The sequence below is a fragment of the Adiantum capillus-veneris genome, chromosome 13 (genome assembly GCF_014529385.1).
Source record: "Adiantum capillus-veneris isolate H3 chromosome 13, ASM1452938v2, whole genome shotgun sequence".
Lineage (NCBI taxonomy): Eukaryota > Viridiplantae > Streptophyta > Polypodiopsida > Polypodiales > Pteridaceae > Adiantum > Adiantum capillus-veneris.
Genome location: NC_140943.1, coordinates 83,379,690 through 83,404,610, shown reverse-complemented (window position 1 = coordinate 83,404,610; position 24,921 = coordinate 83,379,690). Strand labels below are relative to the sequence as shown.

Here is a 24,921-nt window from a genome sequence, read left to right as displayed (position 1 = left end):
TATGCATGTGTTTGCGTTTTCTAAGCGTACACTGCGTCCACAAGGGTTAGCATGGTAGACGTCGTTCAACGGGGCAAGAGAGGCCATGCCTTTGGCGGCGGCGGCGTTTTACTACAGGATATAGAGTGGAGCCACTTTTTTCTTTTCGTAGTCTACTTTACCAAGCACCAAAGAACCTTTTGGAAGGGATATGCTTTACGGTTGAAGAGGCACATTGGATGGTTGCATGTGTCCTTGCTTTTTCTCCCACGAAGTGGGCGCTCTATTCTTGCGGTGCAAGCTTGCTTGCTTCCCTGCTTTTTGCCCCATATAATTATTTCATATGTGTGCGTTTGCTTTTCTTGCGTGCAGAAACTGCTGTAACCGTGAGAGAGAGAGAGAGAGAGATAGAGAAAGAGGGGAAGCCTTCTTGTTCGTGCATCAACAGAAGCGCAATTGCGACATCTCCGTAACCTTGTAGAAAAGCAGGTACCCCACTTCGCCTTTCCCCTCCCCCCTTTCTTTTGCAGACCCTAAATTGAAGCTCAGAATTGAGCCATGGTGCATTCTTGAACCCTTCCTCAGTCCGTCCCACGCTCTCGTACTTTTGATCTGCAGCCATGGGGAGGAAAAGCAGCAATTGCACCCTCAACTCAATCCGAAACTCTTCGCCCAATCGTGACAATAGCTCCAAGCAGCAGAGGGGCTCCCACCAGGGGGGCTCCTGCCTGCATCGGAGAGATGCCCACAGCTATAATGTTTGGCGGAAACAAAGTAATTCCTGCATCGACTACAATGTTCATGGATACAGAGCCGGAGATCTTAGAGGAAGGCTTAATGATTTGTACTCCAACCAACAGACCTGCCAGCAGCAGTATTATCAGCAGCAAGCCCGACAGCAAGCCCGAAGCACACGTCAAGCAGAGTCGACCAATTCTCATGGAGCAGGAGACAGCCCCCATCTCGGTCTTCTCTGTGGAAGCAGTAGCTTGTGCTCCGTTTGTTCCGTCAATGACAATGATGTCGACGGCAGTGAAGGGGATCCAGACAGTCATGTCGACTGCATCAAACACGTTTTGGGAAGATCAACACAGAGTCTTAAGCGACTCTGAGGGTCAGTTTAAGTCATCTCAAGTTTCTCCCCTGCCATGTACAAATTATGACTACGGAACAGTAACCAGGACTTATAGGCTAAGGGATTTTTGTCAGTTGCCCGCTCCATCAGGAGCTGACGACGCACACAGTAGCTGTAAATATGTGAATAGTAACCATGGTAATGAGAATCTCTGTAGAAAAGATAGATCTAATTGCAACGAGCCTCAGACGGCAGTACATCCAGGTAAGTTGCCCAATTGGTCGAGGGTGGTGAAGCCGGAGGTGGCATTTCTTGATCTCGAAGAGAGCTGGCCACCACTAACAAAGAAGGAAGATAAGTTCAATATGCTTGGTTATGCAGCAAAACCCATCATCAGTGCTGAGTCTCAGTGTGAGAATGTGATTTTCTCTGCTAGCTACCCGAACCTGGCGGACAAGTTTAGGCCAAACACAGTACCCTTGCATGGTAGCCGAGAGGTTGTACTTGACGAGCACTGTTGGCCCTCTCTGGAGGGGCTCAACAAATTGGGGCATGACTATATTGGCACCAGCAGAAAGAGAGCGCTCCAGCCGCTTAGTCCAGCAAACACCAGTATAGCACAACAGCAGAGGAGAAAAGCACATGGAAGCCTTTATAAGACACAGAATATGCACTTCCCCCCAATCTTACTCATGGTGAACAAAGATTTTATTGTAACCTCCCCATTGAAAGAAAATCTGCTTCTCACTCTTGCATTGATGGGAAGACAATCGACAGCAAATGTACCTGAGAATGAACACGCACAATGCCTCGACGAAACCGGAACAAGAAGACAAGTTCTTGTGGGACAATTCAAAGCATTTTCTTCTTTTTTGCACTTCATGCTGGGGCATGATGCAACAAGGGTTCGTACAGAGAGCAATGCAGGTGGAACCTCCACCATATCTGAGGTATATGCTTTAGTCTTTGCAGAGCAGTTTGGTAGCTTAACTGGCAACGTTCAAAATTGTAATGAAATTTTTTGTAATCGTTGTGTTTGCGATTTCAGAGCTTGTCCGTAGAATATTTTGTGAGGCGATTCCAAGCTAAAGAAATTGTCACTGAGATGGAAGTGGAGTACTGCTCATTCAACTGGAAAAAGGTGGACTACATATGTACATTGTATGGACAGCGAGTTGGCATTTCGGTCACCAGGGCAATGTCCTTCCCAGATCCTAAGGACTTCTCCGCACAAATGGCATACCGGCTTTTACACAAGAAACTCTTTGGCTTGGTAAGCTTCAATTCTGATAGTTGTAAAAGGAATTAAATACTAAAGTTTTATCCAAAAATAACTTTGAATTCTGAAAATTTTTATAAAACTTCAAATATTAGAAACTTAAATGAAAACTGATTTGAATAAATGCTCTAGACATATCTAACGGTCTTTTCATGTTTTGGTAGGTTGTTGCAAGGCATGGTGTTTCCAAGCGGCATAGTTTCTCTCAATGCATATTGCATGTCTGGTGTGAAACCCAGCAGACAGCAGATTTAATGCAAAGGGAGTATGATGCTGTGTCGCGAGAGTTAGATATAGCAGATGATGTGGTAATGGTGCTAACTGTGGCTGATGGGTACCATGCACGGCCAATCTTCTACGAAACCCTCTTGAGAAATGAGTTGAAATGAGACATCCGTTGCTTTGTGTACAAGTCTAAATATGTATATAACAGCACACAGGTTTGTAGTGTTTTTGCGACATTCAACTGCCGTTTCTGCTGTTGTAAATAGCCCAATTTTAGGTGCCATTTCATATTTCTACCATTGTAAATGGATAACATACTGAAGTCAGGGAATATATATTGTTTCTAGGCTCCATACTTTGCAAGACAAGAGTGGTTTTCAAATGTACATGAAATGTGATGCTCAATTGATTCTTTGAAGAGCCTGAGTTCTCAAGGTAGCCATTTGAATGAAATTGCATAGCATGCTTTATGTTATTGGGTTTCACATCATACCTACCGACTTACCTTCACGAAGCATATTTTCTTGGTTCTTTGAACCCCAAGTAAAGAGAACACACGCGTGGATCCACAAGTTTTAAAACCCAGGATCTAAAGATTCTTGATGAGGCTGAAAAATGTTATTCCCAAGACCTGCACACAATTCACCCTTCCTACATCAGTCTTCTGTCATCCTCAAAATTGTCCATGGCATGCACTTTGCAGCACATCATATTAACCACAGCACTACATCAAAGTTAGCAGCAAGTCCTGTTCACATCCAACACTAAAGAGTTCGTAAAATTAGTCTTCTGTCGTTTCTCGATATTGTACATAGCCTGCACTCTGCAGCTATAACCACTGCCCTACAAACTTCACAGCACGTCATATTCACATTAAATGCGATAGATTCAAAAAATCGCTCACCCTTGCCTGTCAAATCAATAAGATGGGATAATACTTACAATCGATGGGCAGATCCAGTTACTACTAATTTTTTAAGTGACATGAAAATGACTTAGGTAAGTTTCACTAGTGATAGAATTGGCTGCTGTCAGACATATATAGACAACTTTTGGGGTATGCAAATGGACTAAATACAGTCTAACTTTAAACTTACGGAAAATCACAACAAGCATTGCAAAAACTGGAATGAGATGCAGAAAGAAAAACCATGAAGTTCTAGTTCGAGTCTAAGTAAGGTGTACTTGCTAAAGTTTGAACTGTGCTACAGCCCTTGAATTTTACAACAAATGAACCGAAGTGAATTAATATGGTGAGTTAGCATTTACAAGTAGGTCAAGGTAGAAATAAATGTTTCTGCAGTAGGCATAACTCTGTTACCTAATGCAAGTGTGCATTGAAGAAGAGTTTAAGCCATCAACAATCAGGCATTCTGAATTGGCGGGCACATTACTTGTTGCCAGCCTGCCAATGACCGAATCCCAGACACCAAATCGCGTGTACAATGAGAGATGGAGCACCTCAACGATAGAGCTTCTGGCCTGAATACTGGCTCTGAGTTTTTAGAGACTCCAACCGCACCATTAAGGAACATGTCACCTTCAGAGCATATGCTGCCTGATGCTTCCATGTGTTTGTCACTCGCCTGAGAAAGTACAAACGATTAGCACAACTTTAAGGCACAATTTTTTCAACAAACATCTTTTAATTAGCCCTTGCATACCTTTTCAAAGTAGTATTCAAAAGCCTTCTTTTTACTGCCTGCTTCGTAAATGTTGCATTGCGACAAGACCTGCCATACAGACAGCTCTGTTCTACTTATGGGCTCATGACCAGTTCTTCAGTATTGCCCTTCATTTGGAGCCAAGATTGACTTACCTGCGATTCCACACTAGCGCATACTGCGTATATACCCCAATCTTGGGTATAATTGTTGTAGAGATGCACTTTCCCAAACCGTACTCGTGGATGACGCTGTCGAGTGCCATCAAAAAAACAGTGGTGAATTGTCACTCTAATGCACTGATCATCCACATGACTAGGATCTGCACCTATCAACATGGTCTTATTATGATTGAAAAAGTGGCACCTGAAAATCAGCAGTGTCCAAATTCAGTACAGATTACTCTATGGCCTGCAAACACAGTTGCCCATTCCTGTGATTCGACAATTCATTCAAAATGCATAACATACTGTGTCAGCACCAAGAAGAGCTTTCCCGTGGTGAAACATGGCTAGTGCTACCACCTTGTTCACTGTTCAGTAGAGTATGGTTTTTCGTATGCAGTACACAAACTTCTATATGCGTTCATGCTGCTCTACTGCCATACAATACAATGTGGGAATTCTGTACACGTGGAAATTATGATGACGAAGACACCACCATTACAGCCCTAGTGATTAATGCACTCATCTCAAATAGACATGGTTCTCATATGACACATGCAATGCGTCCACAGGAACACCTCACTTTGTTCCATAAAGACATACAGACAAACAGTGCATATGTAATGCAGATAACACGTGCATACACATACTTGAAACAAGCACCCAGCAGTGGCAACAAAGATCCACTTTGACACTGTGATGTCTGTGCATTGTCTTCTTATGTCAATGAGCCCATCATCATAATCTGATAAACTGCAGCGATCAATCCAAATATGCTTTGAATTAGATTTTAACTGCATAGCATCCACATCATCCCCACGGCCACCCTCAAACTCTAGATTGCAGATGATTACATGCTCGCACTCACGAAGTTGAAAGCCTTTGCCCATAATCTTGACTCTCTGCCCTCGTCCATCGACGGTTTTGTAGGACTGAACTCTAATCGCAGATGAGAGCTTTATAATACCAGAAACATCAAAGACAATCCAAAGAGGCTTGTTTGACTTGCAAGCGAATCTGAGGCTGCCTTCACCGTCCTCTGCAAGCATGCAGGAGATTAGATCTACAAGTGGTCTGGCAATTTCCAAATCATTACGCAGACAATCACTCCGTGGACATTAGCATAGACATGTCCTAGAGACAGACTGTTTTTGACCGCTTAGTTTCTCTTAGTTCCCATGGAATACTTGTATTTCAAACTTGAAGATCCCCCCCCTCTCTCTCTCTCTCTCTCTCTCTCTCTCTCTCTCTCTCTCTCTCTCAACACACACAACGCAGAGGGAAGGTATACCATTCAAGGTAGTAACATGGTAGATTTCACCATGAAGGCCTCCAACAGAGTGGCAACCAAATCCCTCTGCCTGTCCTGCAATCGCCTGAAGGTGCACATCCACATTGTGGTAAGGTAGATGATGCGGAGGGGGAGGCACGATGGGAGGCGGAGGGAATGTGGGATGGGGCGGCACCGGCTGTTGAGGCCACTGCTGCTTCGACCTGCGAGGGGAGCAAAGATGCAACAAACGCCTCATATCCGCACGTGCTCTTCTGCGCTGCGCATACTAGCGAGCCATTCCGATGCCGAAATCGGACATCGCACTGCGCCGCAGTGCACAAAGCTGAGGGTAGGGACCCTCGTCACTACATGGCACGGTTCTAGGCCTGATAGGGTGCGCACATGCTGAAGAAAACTAGCCGCTGCGGCAATTTCTGCTGATGTGGCTTGAAGATTCGTCCGCAGCGTCTAAATCCTTGAAAGTAGGATCTCGCATGTAGTTGACCGCAGAGGCATCTAATTTTGGAGTTGAAGGTTAAATCACCATAGCAAAACTCTCACATGTGCGGGAAGAGCTCCCTGCGGCTTCCACCTTGCTTTTCGGCTTCAAGGGCGCACCCTTTGAGGGGATCGAGTCACTATTTGGCACGGTTCTAGGCCTTAGGGGATCCAGGGCCCAAATTTGGGGACGCGAGACTGCTTTAATCTCCGTTGTCGTCGGATCACAAAGTGAACTAGGGGTGAACTGAGGGTGAACTAGGGGAGGATAAGCTAGGGGTGGGTGAACTGAGGGTGAACTAGGGGTGCCTAAACTAGGGTGTGATCATGTGTCATACCAACATGGACATCGACGTGCATTAGCATGGTGGTAGAGCATTCGTATGGCAATCGAGACGTTCCAGGTTCGACCCACACCCCGCGAGGCAGGTGAACTAGGAGTGAACTTGGGGCGCCATTTTTGCCCCGAGTTCACCCCTAGTTCACTGCGTGATCCGACGACCGAAATTAAAGTCGCCTCACGCCCCCAAATTTGGGCCCTAGATCCCCTCTGGCCTAGAACCGTGTCGTATAGTGACGAGGGTAGGGACCCGGGAAAGTAATGCCTTGCCGTAATCAGCCTTTGCGCTTTCGGATAGCCTTATTAGGCAAGCGGCGGAAGAAAACGCCTCTTGTTCTCTTTGGCACTAAGTGACACCCATCTTTAATGTGGAGTAGAGTAATGGGATCGACCGTTCGGGTTGAGGGGCGAGATCTCGAGGCGCGTTAAACATGGCTAGTGAGGAAAACAAGGCACGCTGCCAAAAAAGCGAGGCACATTAATGGGATAAACGAGGTGCGTCGAGAAGATTTGAACCCGTGACGTCGCGGGTCGAATTTAGAGTCACATGGGTTAACCACCTCACCCGCGCATGCATTGTGTATCCACAACCCGTTTTACAACATTATATTGTAAATTAACATGCATTGCCCAGGCTGTTCAAGTTTAGTGTGTGTCCAAGTTTAATTTTTGATGTGATATTTACGACATCGATCTTCTCGGCTTTCGCACGTGAGCTTCTCTGCCTTTGATCCCATTGCCTCCCCCTCTTAAATATGGGTGTTACTCGGTGTTGAGGTCTTGTTCTAGGCGGAACTATGGGAAACGGAGCTTCTACCGGGGAGACATTCACAATGGGCGAAGGCAGCACACACGGCACAGAATGCCTAGTAGCATGCGATTGGAGGCGAGGAGGTTGTCAGATTGGAAGTCACACGGGGGGGGGGGGGGGGGGGGGGTTCCGAAGATGGAATGGGGGGGTGGAAGAAACTATGTGCTGACATGGACCACTTTTCCCCCACTTTGTTCGCCCTTTGTGAACAGAGTCATCCAAATGGCGCTTTTTCACTAAAGCATGCTCCCTCAGCTTTCTTCCGCCACCTCAGTGTGAACCCAGCCTTAGAGCACCCTCCCCCCCCCCCCCCCCGGGTCGCACCCGACACTACGTGCCATGGGGTCTTAAACGAACCCCATGCGGTGGGATCGACGGTAGGCAGGACTTTAGGGGATCTCAAGGAAAGTGGATGGCCTACAAAAAGTGAAATACATGTTAACAAGTTGGGGCGATACTTTGAAGGTGATGAATCCAATGCGACCCTACCAATCACTACCAAAGAATTAACTATAACGGGAATCCTTTATGGTGGCGCTAAGGTCAGCATTGTAGCTAAAAGTTGTTGGGAATCTATGGGGAGACCTCACCTCGGGACTACAAACATAGTGGTAAAGATGGTCGATGGGACCATCGTTAAACCTATTAGGATGCTAGAAGACCTCAAGATCAAGGCTTCGACACAAGGTAAGGCATACCATCATTTTTATGGATTTTTCCAAGCACACACTGTCATATGTGGTGTAGTCCACAATCTCGGGACATTGCACAATTAGAGCTTGCAAAGAAACCAAAGTTAAGCCGTATTGTAAGGAGACGACAAAATCAAGAGTTAGCTCAACAACAACAAAGGGAAGCAAAAGTGAAAGCACGGTCCATAACACAACAAGATCTTATAGACATACACCCTGCACTTGAGCATTTCAAATCCTACACCACAGAGGAGTGTAAGGTTGTGTACACAAATGCCCAAAGAACACCTACCAATGAAAGTAATGGAGTCTATGATGGTCCGACAATAGTTAAGAAAATAGAGTTAGCGGATCCAGGAAAGGAGTCCAAACCTGTTTTCATTGCCCAAGACTTAACAAAGACCGAGGAATCTGTACTTACGGAGCTCCTCGAGGAATTCAAGGAAATATTTTCTTGGACATATCACAACATGAAGGGCGTTCCACCTTCCGCAGTGCAACATACAATTCCAATGATTAGCATTGCTAAATCAGTCCAACAAAGACTCTACCCAATGAATCCTAAATATATGAAGATTGTTCATGAAGAACTGGAAATCTTATCAAATGTGGATTCATAAACCCTATTGAGCACTCAGAATGGGTGTCTCCAATAGTTATTGTGCCAAAAAAGAATGAGAAACTCAGAGTGCGTGGATCTCAAGAAGGTTAATGCAACCACTAGGAGAGACCATTATCCCTTTCCATATTTGGAACATGTGCTTGAAAGAGTTGCAGGCAAGGAAGCTTATAGCTTTTAAGGTGGGTACTCTGGTTACAATCAAATCACAATTGCACTAGAAGACCAAGCTAGGAACTACTTTTATTAGAGAATTTGGAGTGTTTGCATTTCGTGTTGTGGCTTTTGGCTTAACCAATGCCCCTGCTATATTGTTGCCATGTACATGTGATAGTGATGTGTATGAACACACTTAAGACCGCCGGGGCATTTTTTCCCTCTTTAGGAGGGTTTCCCCCCCGTGCATTGTATATACACCCATCACTCTAGGACTATCTATCTTTCCATTGCACACTAAGTAATACACTCTCTGTTGTGTGCCTTGAGCTTCCTTTCGTTTTCTCGAAATTGTGTGTCTTTCTTTGCAACCCTAATTCCGACAATTGGTATCAGAGCAGGTTGCGTCCTCCCAAGCTTACTCGCCAACAGCTCCGACACACGCCAGCTCACTTTCTCCAATTTTAGTGAGCTTTGGCGAGCGTTCGCAGGTCGACAAAAATTTCGACGATGCTCGTAGATCTCAATTTGCTTAAATTTATGATTCGGGCTCATTTCGGCCTCCATTTCCACTACAGACAGTAGTACTACACAGCTATTTTGTCATTTTGTGCAAAAACATTTCCATTGTCGGTTCTTGCATAATAGGTCCCTTACAGTCTTCTACGGTTTGTGCTATATAGCACGTGTTGTTCCCGCTTTATTTATCCTCTTTTCGAGCAGTTTTCACATCAGGTACAACATTTACCATGGCCAACAACAACACATATGTGTTCAAGATGTTTGTTGCTGAGGACAGATTGGATGGGGACAATTATCCTATGTGGGCTTACATGATGCAACATGTTCTTGTGTCAAAGGGTGTCTGGAATATTGTGCAGGGCATTGATGTACGTCCTAATTCTGAGGATGTAGGAAATGTTGAGGATGTTGCAGGTCTTGCTGCAAGGATTACTGCTGTTAGAGTTGTTTTGCCTACGACAAAACAAGCTCGTTGGGATGTAACGGATGCATAAGCTCATGTGTTGATTGTGTTGTCTGTGAAGCGCACCATTACTCCTCACATTCGTTCAGCGAAATCTGCAAAACAGGCTTGGGATATTCTGGCTGGTCTTTATGCAAGCCGCAATGAGGCTAAAATTGCATTGTTGCGTAAAGAGCTAGAATCGAAGATTATGCATGAGGAAGATATAATGGACACTTTCCTTACTGGTGTCAAGGATGTTAATGAGCAACTAATATCTGCAAGAGAAGTCATTTTTGACATTTCACTTGTGCAGACTGTTCTTGATGCTTTGCCAGATTCTTACCAAACTTTTGCTAGTACTTGGAGACTTATGACCCAAGGAAATCCTGAATTTGTCAAGTTTGATGCATTATGCACATTGATGTTGGCAAGAGTCACTTTCCAAAAAAAACAAGACTAGGTAGCGTGTAGTTGAACAGGCTTTTATTGCATCTCAAAAAAAAGGTGGGAACAACAATGTAACCACTTCTTATCGGTCTGTTGCGAGTGGAAAAGCTTATGTTCCTAATGCTTCTGCTGGCAACACTTCGTATGGCAATTCTGGTGATAAGGGCAAAAAGAAGATGCGTTGCCATTATTGTAAAGCTAATGATCACTTGATCAAGTAGTGTCCGAAATTGAAGGCAAAAGAGGCTAAGAAGAAAGAGGCTGGATCCATAAGGTCCAATACAAGTGCAACGATTGTAGAGTCTTCTGTCAAAGGAGATTGTGATGTTGATGTTTATGCAGAATGGGCATTTAGTGCAGAGTGCACTTATGATCCTATTGTCCATGATGCATGTATGTCAGTTGCTGCAAAATCACATGTGTGGTATTTTGACAGTGGTGCTACAAATCACATTACCTCACATCGTGATTTGTTTACCTCTATTGAGTTTGTCCCTCATGGGAATACAGTGACTTGTGCCAACAATGCCTCTTATCTTGTTCAAGGAGTTGGAAAGATTGTGCTTACTGCTGCAAATGGCAGTTCTTTCATACTTGTTGATGCACTTTATGTACCTAGGATCAAGAAGAATCTTTTGTCTATATCTGCACTTGCTAGACTTGGACTTGTCGTCAAATTTGTGGATGACAGATGTACAATTCATGATCTCAGTTTTGGTGATGAAATTGTTACATCTGGCCTTTTGTGCCGTGGGCTGTATAAGCTCACTTTTTATGACAAGTGTGGACTAAATTTTACAAATGCAGTTGCAGATTCAAGGGCTGTTTCATATGCAACATTGTGGCATGCACGTTTTGGGCATCTAAATTTTGTCAGTTTGCTGCGTTTGCAAAAATTTGATATGGTTACTTCTTTGCCACCTCTTGAAGAAAATTCCAAACATGTTTGTGAAGGTTGTATTGGGGTCAAATGCAGTGTGCTAAGTTTCCAAAGGATGGGTCAGTTCATCCTACATGCAGAGTGCAACTTGTGTAGAATGATGTTTGTGGGCCTATGCAGACTCCGTCCTTGGGAAATCACTTGTACTTCATGACTTTCATTGATGAATACTCCCGGCTTGCATGGGTATATCCGTTGAAAGCTAAGTCCGAAGTGTTCATGTGCTTCAAGCAATTTATTGCTATGGCTGAAAATGTCTCAAAATGTACTATGGGCACCCTCCGTTCTGATCGAGGGGGGGGTATATGTCTCATGAATTTAATGCATTTATGGCTAGTCATGGGATAAAACACCAATGTACAGTGCCATATACACCTCAGCAAAATGGTGTTGCTGAGAGGAAAAAAATGTCTCTTACGGAAATGGCAAGATGTATGCTCAAGGGTCAAGCTTTACCACATTCGTTTTGGCTTGAGGCTGTCATGTGTGCCACTTATGTACTCAACAGGTGTCCTACGAAAACGTTGCAGTCTATGACTCCATATGAAGCATGGCATGATATAAAGCCATTTATTGAGCATATGTGTGTTTTTGGTTGATTGGCTTATGGTTTACTGCCACAAGCGTAGCGCAAAAAATTGGATGATAAGGATGTCAAATGTATTTTTGTTGGTTATAGTGTTGAAAGCAAAGGTTATAGGTTGTATCATCCGCAAACAAAGCGTATTTTGGTCTCACGTGATGTTGTGTTTGTGGAGGATTCTGTTCAGCAGTTGTTGTCATGTACTAGAGACAGTAATGTAAGCTCACGGGATATTTATGACACTTTTTTGCCTCTTTTTAGTGGTGGAACTTTGAATGTAAATTCCAATGAGGCAAATGTACAACCTATGGGGGTTTCCAAAAATGTTACAAATCAGCCTATTACTGACGCAGATGTACATGATGTACTTGATGAGGAAAGGGCTGAAAATGAGCAGGCTAGAGGTATGCCAAAATGGTTGGTGCATACATTGTGTGACAGTAAATTGGATGCACCTTTGTCTAGTCGTACTCGTTTAGGTTCTCGCCATGCATCTTATGCATCGGATTGTTATGCTTTGGCTGTGTCTAGCTTACATGATGTCGAGAAACCTCTGTCTTTTGATGAAGCACAAAATTCAAAAAATTGGATGGCTGCCATGCAATCAGAATATGATGCACTTATAGAAAATGACACATGGACTTTATGTGACTTGCCTCTTGGAAAAAAGGCCATTGGTACAAAGTGGGTTTACAAGTTGAAACACAAGCCGGATGGTGAGGTTGATCGCCATAAGGCTCGACTTGTTGCAAAAGGTTATGCGCAACAAAAAGGCATAGATTATGAAGAAACTTTTGCTCCCACTTGTCATATGACTACTGTTCATTTCCTATGTACATTGGCAGCTCATTTTGGTTGGCATGTACATCAATCACACATTGTCACTGCTTTCTTGAATGGTGACATTTTTTAGGAAGTCTATGTAACGCAGCCTTGCGATTTTGTTAAGAAAGGACAAGAGGACAAAGTGTGCAGATGTCAGAAGGCTTTGTATGGGTTGAAGCAATCTCCTCATGCTTGGTATGAGAAAGCTGACACTCATTTGGTCAAACAAGGCTTTCATAACAATTCAACAGAAAGCACATTGTATGTCAAGCGTGAGGGCGATGTACTTCTCATTGTTATTCTTTATGTGGATGATTTGCTGATCACTGGTCCCAATGAGGCACATATTGCTGAATTTAAGGCTGATTTGAATGCTACTTTCAAGATGAAAGATTTGGGGCTGTTGCATCATTACTTGGGCATACAGCTTAAGCAGTGTGACGGTGGTATTGCCTTGTGTCAGAAAAGTTACATAGAGATATTGCTAAGTAAGTTTGGACTTGAGGATTGCAAACCTATTTCCACTCCCATGGAAACAGGTTTGAAGTTAAGTCTACATGATGCTAGTGATCCTGTTGATGTCACTCTTTACCAAACTATTGTCGGGTGCCTCATTTATGTATGCAACACGAGGCCGAATATTCAATTTGCAGTCTCACAGGTCAGCAGATTTATGCATAGCCCAGGGTCTAAGCATTGGAAGACTGTCAAGATGATTTTCCGCTACCTTAGTGGCACTTTACATCTTGGATTGTTTTATCCCAAGGGGGGATCATTGCCACTAGACTTACATGTTTTTTCAGACTCAGATTGGGCTAGTTGTTTTGACACGGGAGTTTCCACAAGTGGTTTTTATTTCATGCTTGGTAGCTCATGTATATCATGGTTGAGCAAGAAGCAACCTACTGTGGCCAATTCGAATTGTGAGGTTGAGTACAGGACAGTCTTCACAGCTGCGGTTGAGTGTGTATGGCTCAGACCCCTTATGGTTGATGTGGGTGTTGGACAGGACACTGCCAACACTAACTACACTAACAGTTAGAGCGCATTGGGCAGTTGCGATGAACCTAATTTTTCATGCTCGCACAAAGCACATTGAGGTGCATTACCACTATGTCAGGGAGAGGATCTCAGCAGGAGAGATTAGCTTGGCTTATGTGCCAACACAGGACAAGCTTGCAAATCTTTTCACAAAGGCATTGTCGCATGAGAAGTTCGAAGCTTTTCACAAAGCTTTGGGCTTACTCCCCTTTGTGGACTAATCATGTCCTCAGGGCATGGCACTTCCCTTTACTCATTCAAGATTTGTTACCATATACATGTGGTAGTGATGTGTGTGAACACACTTAGGACCGCCGGGGCATTTTCCCCAAGCTGTGTTTGTTTCCCTGCAACCCTAATTCCAACATATATTCCAAAGACTAACAAATATTGCTTTCAGAGAATAATTAAGAGAGTTTTGTGAAGCTTTTTTAGATGACTTTTGTGTTTATTCTTCTTGGAAAGAACATCTATCATGTTTACAAAAAGTGTTTGAAAGGCGCAAATTGTATTGCATCTTGTTGAACCCTTTCAAATGCCAATTTTGGGTTAAACATGGAGTCATTTTAGGGCATATAGTCTCCAAGAATGGGATTTCCATAGATGAAAGCAAAATTAAAGCCATAAAATTTGAGACTTTTGTAAGTGGCCATTTGAATCTTTTTATTGGGTTTGATGCTTTAAATGTTGCTCCATTTATAGAAGGTTGTTGTCAAAGCTGAAGCATGGTGCAAAAGAAATGCCTACGTTAGATTATCGAGAAATTGACATCACAAGTCAATTGGTAAGTTATTTTATCTTTTAGCACAAATTATACTAATGACTGTTTCTTTGCAATCATTGTTTTTTTCTATGTTTTGTTTTCAAGATCTTTTCAATTTGCAACACCCACTAGAGGATGAGATGATATGGGATGAGTTTTTGTCTCATGAGTAGCACACCATGGTGTATATGCAAAGATTTCATATATATGGCCATAAATGTAGTTCTTTGCAATGACATATATCCCATATTGTCGTTGAACAATTTTTTTGGGATTGACATATGGTTTTGTAATTTGAAAGTTGTTATATGCACTCATTGTATCGTATTGAGCAATCACTTTTGGTTGTACAATTTTGAAGTAGTGGAACATTTAAGTCTCATCCTTGTAATCCCATCGTTTGTATTGCGAAGTGTATATGGCCAATTGTATCGATGAGGTTAGTTGAACAAGTCGAGGTGGCAGATCCAAGAAGCTTTGTCACTAAAAGATTTATACAGAAAGCGACAATATTACCTTTGGTTTGTATAGCTTTATAATTTTTGCATTCCCATCCCTTTCACAATCGGTATATATCCACTCTGATACCAATGCTAATAGCAATGATAATACCAACGAAACCATACCGACACTAGTTTCAATAAAAATAGCTTCGAAGACTCTCTTCAATGTTGTTAAAAGCTACATTGCTAAAGTGAAGAGCTCCTTGTAGTATTACGGTTGCAATCTACATGTTTATTTCTCTTCCCTTGAGCAAGAGCTATACATAAATTATGATGGTCAGATTCCAAGCTCCATTGTGTAAATGCAAACTTTTTAATGCTATACATGATGTTTTTTGTAAGAATCTTGTAGTCAATCACACTTATCCAAATTTGTTTATCTATAAACTCATCAATGTTTTTCCACATTGATACCCCATTTCCAATACGGAGCCGACATTGTTACACACTTGTAGAACAAATTTTTCAAAATGATTGAGCTCCTTTTTATCCACGGAGGCTCGGTCATACATAGAGATGCCTTTTATGATATGGCATGTCTACATATTGTGTGTCAAGCTGCAAAGTTCCAATGTGTGCATGTCACCAAAGATGATAACCTCACCTTTGCCCTTGAAATACACAATATCTTTCTCCAAATTTACAAAATATTGCTCTCGATTTATGCAAGCACAAAAGTTAAAATTGTGATGAGGGATATAGTAACCAACTGCAAATTGAGCATACCATTTGGTGTATTTATTTTCAACTATGTGTACCATTCATGCTTGTCATATTTTCCAATAGATGAATAGTCTTCCCATCCTTTCTCGATCAAACATCCTACTTCTTCTTGCCCTCTTCTTGCTCTGCATTTTGTGTCCACATCAAAGAGTGTATATTATAGTTTCCCAATTGGTTGATCCTTTGTGCATCATGCTCCCAAGTTGCAATAAGAAGTATAACATTTTCTCATCTACAAGTTCATCAGTCATGCTCCCAAGTTGCAATAAGAAGTATAACATTTTCTCATCTACAAGTTCATCAGTTATTGTGATACTGATATTTAGTGACTTGGGCTCATAGATCATGTGTCCCTATTTGTGAGATATAATTTTTTATTTTTTATTTTTATTTTTATTTTTTTGGGGGGGGGGGGGGGGGTTCACTTAAAAACATGCATAATAGCACGTGGGTTCAATAGAAGTGGTTAATTTATCTTACGAAGTTATAGAAAGTATACATACGTAAAGGTGTTTTAAATTGAAAAAGTGAAATTTTGGTACATAAGGGGTCTTTTTATTAAGAAAGGTGGTACATAAAGGATCTCCATAAACATAGAAAAATGCAAAATATGGTGTTTTATATATACCCCCAACCCAATGTTCAACCCCTTGCGGATATAATTGACTCATTGAGAGGAGTTTTTACATCATGGGATGAGTGCATGAGTTACTTATTTCGAGCACCCTCTCTCGCAAGGTAAATGGTCATCTTGTACCATCTTATTTCAAATGATTGCAAGGGGAGCAACATCATCTCGAGCCAGTGAGATATAGAAGAGCATCCAAAACACCTAAGGCTGGATGGACCTAATGGCCAACGAACCACCTCAAAATCCATTAAAACTCCGGTCTACATATACAAATATCCGATGCTTTTAGGATAGATCCAAGTAATATCAAGGATGATCTTACATTTGATTTCATCAACCATAGTCCATACATTGGGTCTTTCTCTCAAGAGTGGAGCTCATGCTTTATGCTCTCAAATGCACCATGTACGATAAACACACCAAATTGGGCTCTCTCTCTCTCTCTCTCTCTCTCTCTCTCTCTCTCTCTCTCTCTCTCTCTCTCTCTCTCTCTCTCTCTCTCTCTCTCTCTCTCTCTCTCTCTCTCTCTCTCACGCGCGTGCGCGTCTCGTCGTCTTCGTCCCTCAGTCTCAGCCCACCCCTGGGCAAGGGGCTGCCCTGGGGGGGCGCACGAATAGGCAGTCAACCCTGCTCCCGCTCCAACCAATAGTCGGCCCTACTCGCGCCAGCCCTGCTGGGGCTCCAAACAGAGTTGGCCCTGCTCGCGCTCGTGCACCAGTTGGATTCGCCCTCCACAGGTTCACGCACTTCTATAGGCCTCAACCACAAACAGACTCAGCACGGTCAGTTTCAAGCTTGCAGTGACCGACCTTGAACTACATAATCGATTGCAAAGATCCTCTTTAATGATGACTTGCAGCGTTATCTCTCTCTCCCTCTCTCTCTCTCTCTCTCTCTCTCTCTCTCTCTCTCTCTCTCTCTCTCTCTCTCTCTCTCTCTCTCTCTCTCAAAACGCAGCCGTTTTTTGACATAGTAGAGAACAGTTCACTCTTTTGATCATAACTTCTTCATCCGAACTCCGATTTGGGTGATCTATAGCCTCAATCGAAGAGCACGAAGCCCTCTATGCATTGATGTAAAGAGAGAAATTTTCAGAGTTATGGAAGGTGTTTCTGTAGCAACATTTCCGAAGTGAACATGTTCAAGAAAATTGACTCTCATCTCCTATTTTACATACAATATCTTCCGGCACATGCAAGGGTTCTTCTTCTTCAACAAGGTCCACAACCATTGTGGAAAATGATCCAAAATCTCCTAACTGTGGAGATAGCAACACAACCACCACACCAACGACATCGGAAACCATGATCATGGCGTACTTGGTATCATTGCAAGAGACTGTAAAAAACAAGGCGAAGACTTACGAGCACTTGCAATGGAGAATGGCACACTAAGGGTACTTGTGGTCGAGAATGAGAATCTCAAGAGGACACTTGAGATACAAACAACACTTTTGATGCAACTTGAAGAGGAAGTCAAGGAATGTAAACACTCTCTTGTGGACTTGAATGCTTTGAAGGAGCGGATGAGCAAAGTAGAGCATGCCCATGTATTGAAAGAGGAGAAATTTGACACTATGACTCGGGATGTATGTGACATGAAAAATGTATGCACAAACAAGTCTTGGGCTGATGTATGTGGTAGCAATGTGGTTTCTAATTCCTCACTCATGCAAGCTATGGTTCAAACAAAGAATGTTGAGAATGTGGATGTGGAGGAGTTGAAGGAACGGGAGCGACGTTCCAAGAACATTGTTATTCGTGGAATTTCCGAAGAGAAGTTAGAGACACCTCCTTCTCTTGCCATTGTTATTGAAGATTTCTTCAAAACCCACTTTGGCATGTCCGGAGTTATGGTCTATGGAGCACATAGAGTGGGGAAGCAAGGAGCTCCTCACTCGGGAGAACAACAAATTGTATACACCATACCAGATGAGACCAAGCGAAAGATTATCCTTGATAATAACTGGATCTATTTGAGGGATACAAAATGTTTTGTATGTGAAGATCGCATTATTAAGCAACAAAATATGCGTCGCAAGGCATATGAGGAAAAGAATAATAAAAACAAGGAGATCTCTCATGAAGAAAATGTGCCCAAGGAGGAGGCAAGTCCCCAAACAAATAGGGATGCGTGACCTATGAGACTGAGGTAAAATTAAAAATATGCTTTTGGAATTGTAATGGATACCCATGGAATGCGGGGGTTGGCATTGATGAACTAACAAGCAAAGCCAATGTTGTACTTCTTGTTGAAACTTGGGAGCATGATACACAAAGGATTAATGGCTTGGAGGATTACAATGTACATTCATTAATATGGTCAAAGAATCTCAAGCAATGAAGAGGACAAGGAGGGGTAGCATGTATGGTTAAGAAAGGATTGGAAGATTTTGTATCAATTGTGAAAGATAACAAATACAAACGTTATGTATGGCTGAAAATTATGACACCAAAAAGAGCATCCATTTTTGTAGCCGGTTGCTACATTCCTCATCATGATTCTCCCTTTTATGCTTGCATGGATAGAGATTAACCATTTTTTGATTTAGAAGAGGACATTGCTTATTTGCAAGGTAAAGGTGATGTTATTGTATTTGGGGATATGAATGCTCGCACAAAAACATTGCAACATGATATTCAACAATTTGATATGCCATACATTTCAAGGGAGTTGGAGGAAGTTCACTTGTATGATTGTACTTCAATGGATGAGAAAGAGCTGGATCACTATGGAAAGTTACTTTTACACATGTGTAATAGCACAGGTATGCTCATTGCCAATGCTGTATCTTTGTGGAGTGGAGCCAATGGATTTACATGTAGGAGACATAATGAGGATAGTGTGATTGACTATGCTACTCTCTGAAGCCATCATGTATCGCATAAAGAGTTTTATGTTTGGTCAATGGACCCCAGAATTCGACCATCGCACCTTATGTATTGACCTTTCATGTGGAGAAGCAACTAAGCAAGATAATCTCAACCAAAGGAAAGAGAAGTTATCACTATTTATGGATTTCAAACGGGTACCAATGTACATTGAAATGGTTGAGCAAAAATTATGGATGACAAAGCTTCAATATGATGCACCATTGGAAACTAAATGGGAAGCTTTCAAGAAAGCTATTTGTTCTTGTGCGGAAGAATGCTTTGCCATAAAGCATCTCCATGGTATCAACAAAGATAGATCACGCAAAAGATGGTTTGATAAAGAATGTCAAGATGCTCGAAAGTCCTTGATAAAGCTTGATGCAACAATGGACAAAAACAACTATCAAGGTCATTTGCATACATACAAGGCATTGATTAAAAAAAAGAGAAGAAGATGGGAAGTAAAGCAACAAGTTTTTCAAGTCCAAGAAAAGGCACATGCATGTGGAAGATTTTGGAGAAACTTGAGGGGCAAGCAGGTTGAGAATTTTGGTAACTTGAGTCTAGTGGATATGTACACACTTTGTAGGCAATTTTATGAGCAAGCAAATGCTGAGAAAATGCCATTTTATGGTTCACTCCCATGTATGCCCTCTTTTTTTACTATTGAGGATGTATGCGGTGGGCTTGAAAAGTTGGCCACTCGCAAAGCGGGAGATCTTCAAGGTATCAAGCCGGAGATGATCAAATGGACGGGAGATTTTATCCATGAGTGGATGTGTGATATGTTCAACTTTGCACTTCAACATGGTATGCCTTATGATTGGAGTACTAATTGGGTTAAGCCTTTGCATAAAGGAGGGGTTGTAAAGAATGTAAACAACTACCGGACTATAATGATTGGGTCTCTAATGGAAAAGTTATTTGGGTGCATAATGGAAATGAAATTGAGTGATTGGGCTCAAGAAAATGACAAGCGTACAAAGGGACAAGCGGGTTTTCGTCGATGCCATAGCACCATTGATCATCTTGTTACTCTTTGTGTTCTCATGGAGGAAAGTCGGTTGAAAGGCAAGCGATTGTATTGTTGTTTTGTAGACTTTGAGAAAGCCTTTGATATGATTCCACGTAACAATTTGTGGAGAAGGATGAAATAACTCCAAGTGCCAAGTTAGTATATGCTTGTGGTTCTCGAATCTATGAGAAGGTGATTTGTCAACTGCGCATGGAAAGAGATATTTCAGAAATTTTTGTAAGCACTATTGGGGTTAAACAAGGATGTCCATTGTCACCAACTGTCTTTGGTCTATGCATCGATCAATTGAAACAAATGGTACTTGACTTTATGTAAGAAGAAGGCATTGAAGAGGTCACTATTTGCAATGCGGTAATCATGCTTTTGTTGTATGCAGATGATGTAGTGCTTCTAGCACGCACTTTAGAAGATGCACAAAAGCTTATGGTTATCCTTGAGAACTTTTTCTTGCATAATGGGCTGATTGTAAATGAATCCAAAACAAAGGTTATGCTTGTGAAAACCAACCATAAGGAGAAGCCATGCATTTGTGTACAACAATGAGACACTTGAAGTTGTTGAGAGCTTTAAGTACCTTGACCTTGAGGTTCCGTCCAATCACAAGTGGCATGAATGTGCTATGCGTCGTTTGGAAGTGGGAAAGAGAGCATATTATGCATTTGAGAACATGTGTAATGCGGGAAACATCAAGTGTTGGGCTCTCAAGAAGTATCTTTTTTATGCATTGGTGACACCGGTTCTTCTTTATGGAGTTGAAGTGTGGGGCGGGAGCATCTCAAAGTCTACTTGGAAAGAGTTTGAGAATGTCCAAAAGCAAAACTTTCTCCAAGTTAAGACACAAACACCATATATGCTCCTACTTCTTGAGTCGGGATCTCTTCCAATTGCGGTTATGGACATGGAAAGTGTTGTGGAGTACATGATAAAGATGCGTCAAAACCCCTCACATCAACTTCCTACAATTGCATGGGAAGCAAGCAAAAAAGTTCAAAAGATGCATAAAAGGAAGATCTTGATCACGGGATGGATGCAAGTTATAAAGAAGTGGTTTGGGAGATGGGATGCATTACACTTGCTACATGATGCTTCAATTGACTCCCAAGTGAATGAAGCTTTTCTACAACGCCAATGTATTACGGCTTGGGAAAAATCCAGTGGGTCATGCTTCATACATTAGACCACCCATATTGCCCCCAACTACGAAACCATGTTCTTCGCTGAGAGAGGAAATCGTACTCACACTTACATGCTTGAGCCTTTTCCCTTGTCCGCGATACGCACTATCGTAGCCATTCGGCTTAGCTCCCATTTCCTTCGATGCGAGATAGGGTGTTGGGGCAATGGAGAAGAGTCAAATCGACTGTGCACATTATGTTCACTGCAAGTTCGAGATTCTGAGTACCACACACTACTAGAGTGCTCAGCTTTTGATCACATTCGAACTTGCTTCTCTCCCATTTTCAACCATAACTTAGACCTACACACTTTCCTCTCCTAGCCACAGTGTGAGCTCTCCATTGCGACTCTCATAACCACAATTTTGGAGCATCGAGAGTCACTTATCAACCATACACATACTACATCACATGTAACTTTGGTCCCATAGGTCATATTTGACCTCCGAGGACGATAATAAAATCTATCTATCTATCTCTCTCCCCATTAAACGGGTGGTGAACCTAACAACATAGCACCTGTGTTAAGAATAAACAACCAGATTAGCAGATTATCACCAGACAGGGACAATGTCTTCCCTTGGTACCCCCAACCCCCACACGCAAGAGCTTTCTTGCGATGGCGACTGCGCCAAGGAAAGACCCCCTTTCCCGCCAAGATGCGCGGATCACAACTTTGGAGGCTAAGATTCAAGAGCTCATCAAGGAGAACGAAACACTCAAGCAACATGTGCACAAACTTGAGGACAAACAGGGAGTAGAGAGCCAAGCTCTACTTGCAAAAACAAACGCAGTCGAAGCCTCCCTCATAGAGACAATCAAGGAAGTTCACGAGGTGACACATACAAAGATCGACACCACGATACACGCGGCATTACAAGAATGCAGAAAACAAGAATCTCTAGGTATTCAAGTTAGAATTGGGGGGTTCCACACATCATGGTGCACCAAGGAGGACACACTTGAAGACGCAATCACCAAGCTCAACGACATTCTTCAACCCATCCACATCAAGCCTGAAACCATTTCTTGGATAAATGACACACCTCGACATGTTCCACACAAGCAGTTCATCCTCACATTCAAGGACAAAGAGGAGCGAACGAAGCTATTACGACAATCCCGCCTTCTCAAAGGAAGAAAGCTTTGGATAGCCGAAGAACTGACTATAAATCAGCTCAAGGCTAAGGCAAGCGAACTCAAGAAGATGCATGATGCTCGTAAAGAAGGCAAATGGGCAGTCTATCAAGGCGGAAAAGCCATCATTCAAGAATTTCAATCTCCCAAACCAGCCCCCTCTCCACCTAACCCTCCCTAGGCTTTTTCCTTTTGCTTTTCTTTCCCTCTCTTTTATCCTTTGACAGACCCTCAGTCCTTAATTGACATGTATCCCACACTCTTAACTCGAGGAAGCAGTTGTAATGTTTTGCTCTCGGTCCCATAGGTCATATTTGACCTCCATGGATGATAATTCAGTCTCTCTCTCTCTCTCTCTCTCTCTCTCTCTCTCTCTCTCTCTCTCTCTCTCCGGAGGGGATTTTTTATTTGGTTTACTATACTATCGGGGTGAAACAGGGCTGCCGGCTATCTCCTACACTATTTGGCATGTATGTGGATGAGATTCCTGACTACATTTAGAGGGATGGTGATAGAGGAGCACAGTTGGCAAGGACATGGATCCCACTATTGTTATATGCTAATGATATTGTGTTGATTTCTGACTCCCCGAAGGGGATGCAGCGTCATTTAGATGCTTTGTACACATTTTCCCATGATAGTGGATTATATGTTAACTTGGGGAAAACTAAGGTTATGGTGTTTAACACCACACCACAGTGGATCAGGAGGTCAGCACCCACATTTACATATGGCCAGGAGACAGTGGAGTATACAGATGCATACACCTATCTTGGGATAGTCTTCAGTGGACCGGTGTTTTCATTGAGGAGAGGAGCAGAGACTAGATTGATGAGAGCTTATACAGCCATAGTCACAAGGGACGTGTCCCGAAGAGTGGGGACGGGGGACGAGGGATAGGGGACAAATGGTTTTTTAGTTTAAAAAAGAGGGCGGGACGCCAATCCAGGATGGAAAAGTGGGGACGGGAAGCCCAAAAATAGGCGTCCCCTGTGACTATGTATGCAGCCTTGAGAGGATTGGAGAAGATGTGTTTGCAGGTTCAATTTCAGGAACTCGAAAAAAGTTGTGCCTTTTTTACACTCCAGTGGCTTCAGCTATGCTTTACAAGGTTCAGATTTGGGGACCCTCAGTGGACCACCATGGCATATTTGGTAGCACTTATGGATGGAGATATATGGAGAGGCCTCTAGTCTCTATGATTTCTAGGATGATTCTGGCTAAGGCCTTCGTGCCAACATGAGATTATTCGAGCCGAGCTGGCTGGCCCCCCTCTCGTGGTCGAGGCCCTTACTAGATCAGTATCCTTCATGCATAATTTATGGGACCTTTTCAAAAATAGATATGCTCGGCTAGCCCTCGAGTAATCTCGACAGCTGGTATGGGCAAATGACATCATGGTTTTAGTCACATGGCTTCGGCATGGATAGATTGCCTCCGTTTCAATACTCCTTGGATGCACCCTCCCTATCTCTCACACTGGACAAAGATCACTAGACTCATAGGTCAGGATCTAATTCAGCTAGATGCTAGGAGCACATGGATATAGCTGATACAGGATTTGGACACGAAGATGGCTTTCTATAGAGAGCATCCTCTCCAACTAACAGAGGATGGATATGTGATCAAACCGGCCTATATGGGCACTCATTTATCCTGTGGGACATGATGTGCTCTTGGTGAGATGGGCACATCATCGCATCAGCTAGAGATTGAGACAAGTAGATTTAGGAGAGTACCAGCAAAGTCCAAGATATGCCAATTGTGTCATATAGAGCCAAAGACAGAGTTATATCACATTTATAATTGTCCAATATAATATGAGATATGAGGCCGCTTTGATTGATTATATAGAGAGGGCTTTGGACCGCTGGCTAAAGTCATGAGATATCAGGATCAAAGATGCCTCGGTAATGGATCAGGAGATCAGCACCTACATTCACTTATGGTCAAGAGACTATGGACTACACAGATGCGTACACTTATCTTGGAGTAGTCATCATTGGGCCTAATTTTTCTTTGAAGAGAGCAACAGAGACTAGACTGACCAGAGCGTATTAGGACTTGGGAGGATTGGAGAGGATGTGTTCGCAGGTTCAGTTCTAGATCCCCAAAAAAAGCTTTGGTTCTTTGATACCTTGCTAGCTTCAGCTATGCTCTATGGGGTTCAAGTTTGGGGACCCTCTATGGGTCAAGATGGGAGGAGAGGTATAGAGAGGCCCTTGGTATCTATGATCTCTTGACTGATTAGAGCCAAGGCCTCAATGCCACACGGATCATTAGAGCGGAGTTAGCAGCCCCCCTATGGAGATAGAGGTGCTTACCAGATCAGTCTCCCTTATGCACAGCTTATGGGATACTATCAGAGACGGATATGCCAGATTGGCCTTGGAGTCCTCCAGATAATTAGCTTTACAGGGGGACACATCATTTTGGTATGCATAGATGTCATAATGTTTCTAGATACATGGCTTCAGCATGGACAGCTTGCCTCCCTTCCAA

At 42.8% G+C, this 24,921-nt stretch overlaps 2 protein-coding genes across 3 annotated transcripts; one reads left to right on the top strand and one right to left on the bottom strand.

The window, feature by feature from the left end:
* Positions 1 to 283: 283 nt before the first annotated feature.
* LOC147444358 (uncharacterized) lies at positions 284 to 2,909 on the top strand. 2 transcript variants are annotated; one of them, XM_086526998.1, is made up of 4 exons: positions 284 to 468; positions 598 to 2,004; positions 2,103 to 2,327; positions 2,498 to 2,909. In XM_086526998.1, exons 2-4 carry the CDS (start codon positions 721 to 723, stop codon positions 2,720 to 2,722), a joined length of 1,734 nt encoding a protein of 577 aa, XP_086383124.1. In that variant the 5' UTR covers positions 284 to 468; positions 598 to 720; the 3' UTR covers positions 2,723 to 2,909. The 2 variants fall into 2 exon arrangements, with proteins under 2 accessions (XP_086383124.1, XP_086383123.1); XM_086526997.1 differs by having other exon boundaries at positions 285 to 2,004.
* An 868-nt stretch (positions 2,910 to 3,777) lies between these two features.
* On the bottom strand, positions 3,778 to 6,132 carry LOC147444357 (pectate lyase 1-like). The gene is made up of 5 exons (XM_086526999.1): positions 5,678 to 6,132; positions 5,074 to 5,425; positions 4,378 to 4,588; positions 4,223 to 4,291; positions 3,778 to 4,144 (listed from the first exon to the last, which is right to left on the bottom strand). Exons 1-5 carry the CDS (start codon positions 5,913 to 5,915, stop codon positions 3,923 to 3,925), a joined length of 1,092 nt encoding a protein of 363 aa, XP_086383125.1. The 5' UTR covers positions 5,916 to 6,132; the 3' UTR covers positions 3,778 to 3,922.
* Positions 6,133 to 24,921: the final 18,789 nt, after the last annotated feature.

Coding starts and splice junctions, on each gene's coding strand:
- LOC147444358 (XM_086526998.1), top strand. CDS start 721: ATGCCCACAGCTATAATGTTTGGCGGAAACAAAGTAATTCCTGCATCG. Junction 2,005..2,102: donor GAACCTCCACCATATCTGAG/GTATATGCTTTA, acceptor TTGCGATTTCAG/AGCTTGTCCGTAGAATATTT. Junction 2,328..2,497: donor ACAAGAAACTCTTTGGCTTG/GTAAGCTTCAAT, acceptor ATGTTTTGGTAG/GTTGTTGCAAGGCATGGTGT.
- LOC147444357 (XM_086526999.1), bottom strand. CDS start 5,915: ATGAGGCGTTTGTTGCATCTTTGCTCCCCTCGCAGGTCGAAGCAGCAG. Junction 5,426..5,677: donor CCATGTTACTACCTTGAATG/GTATACCTTCCC, acceptor GCATGCTTGCAG/AGGACGGTGAAGGCAGCCTC. Junction 4,589..5,073: donor ACAGACATCACAGTGTCAAA/GTGGATCTTTGT, acceptor GCTGATTTTCAG/GTGCCACTTTTTCAATCATA.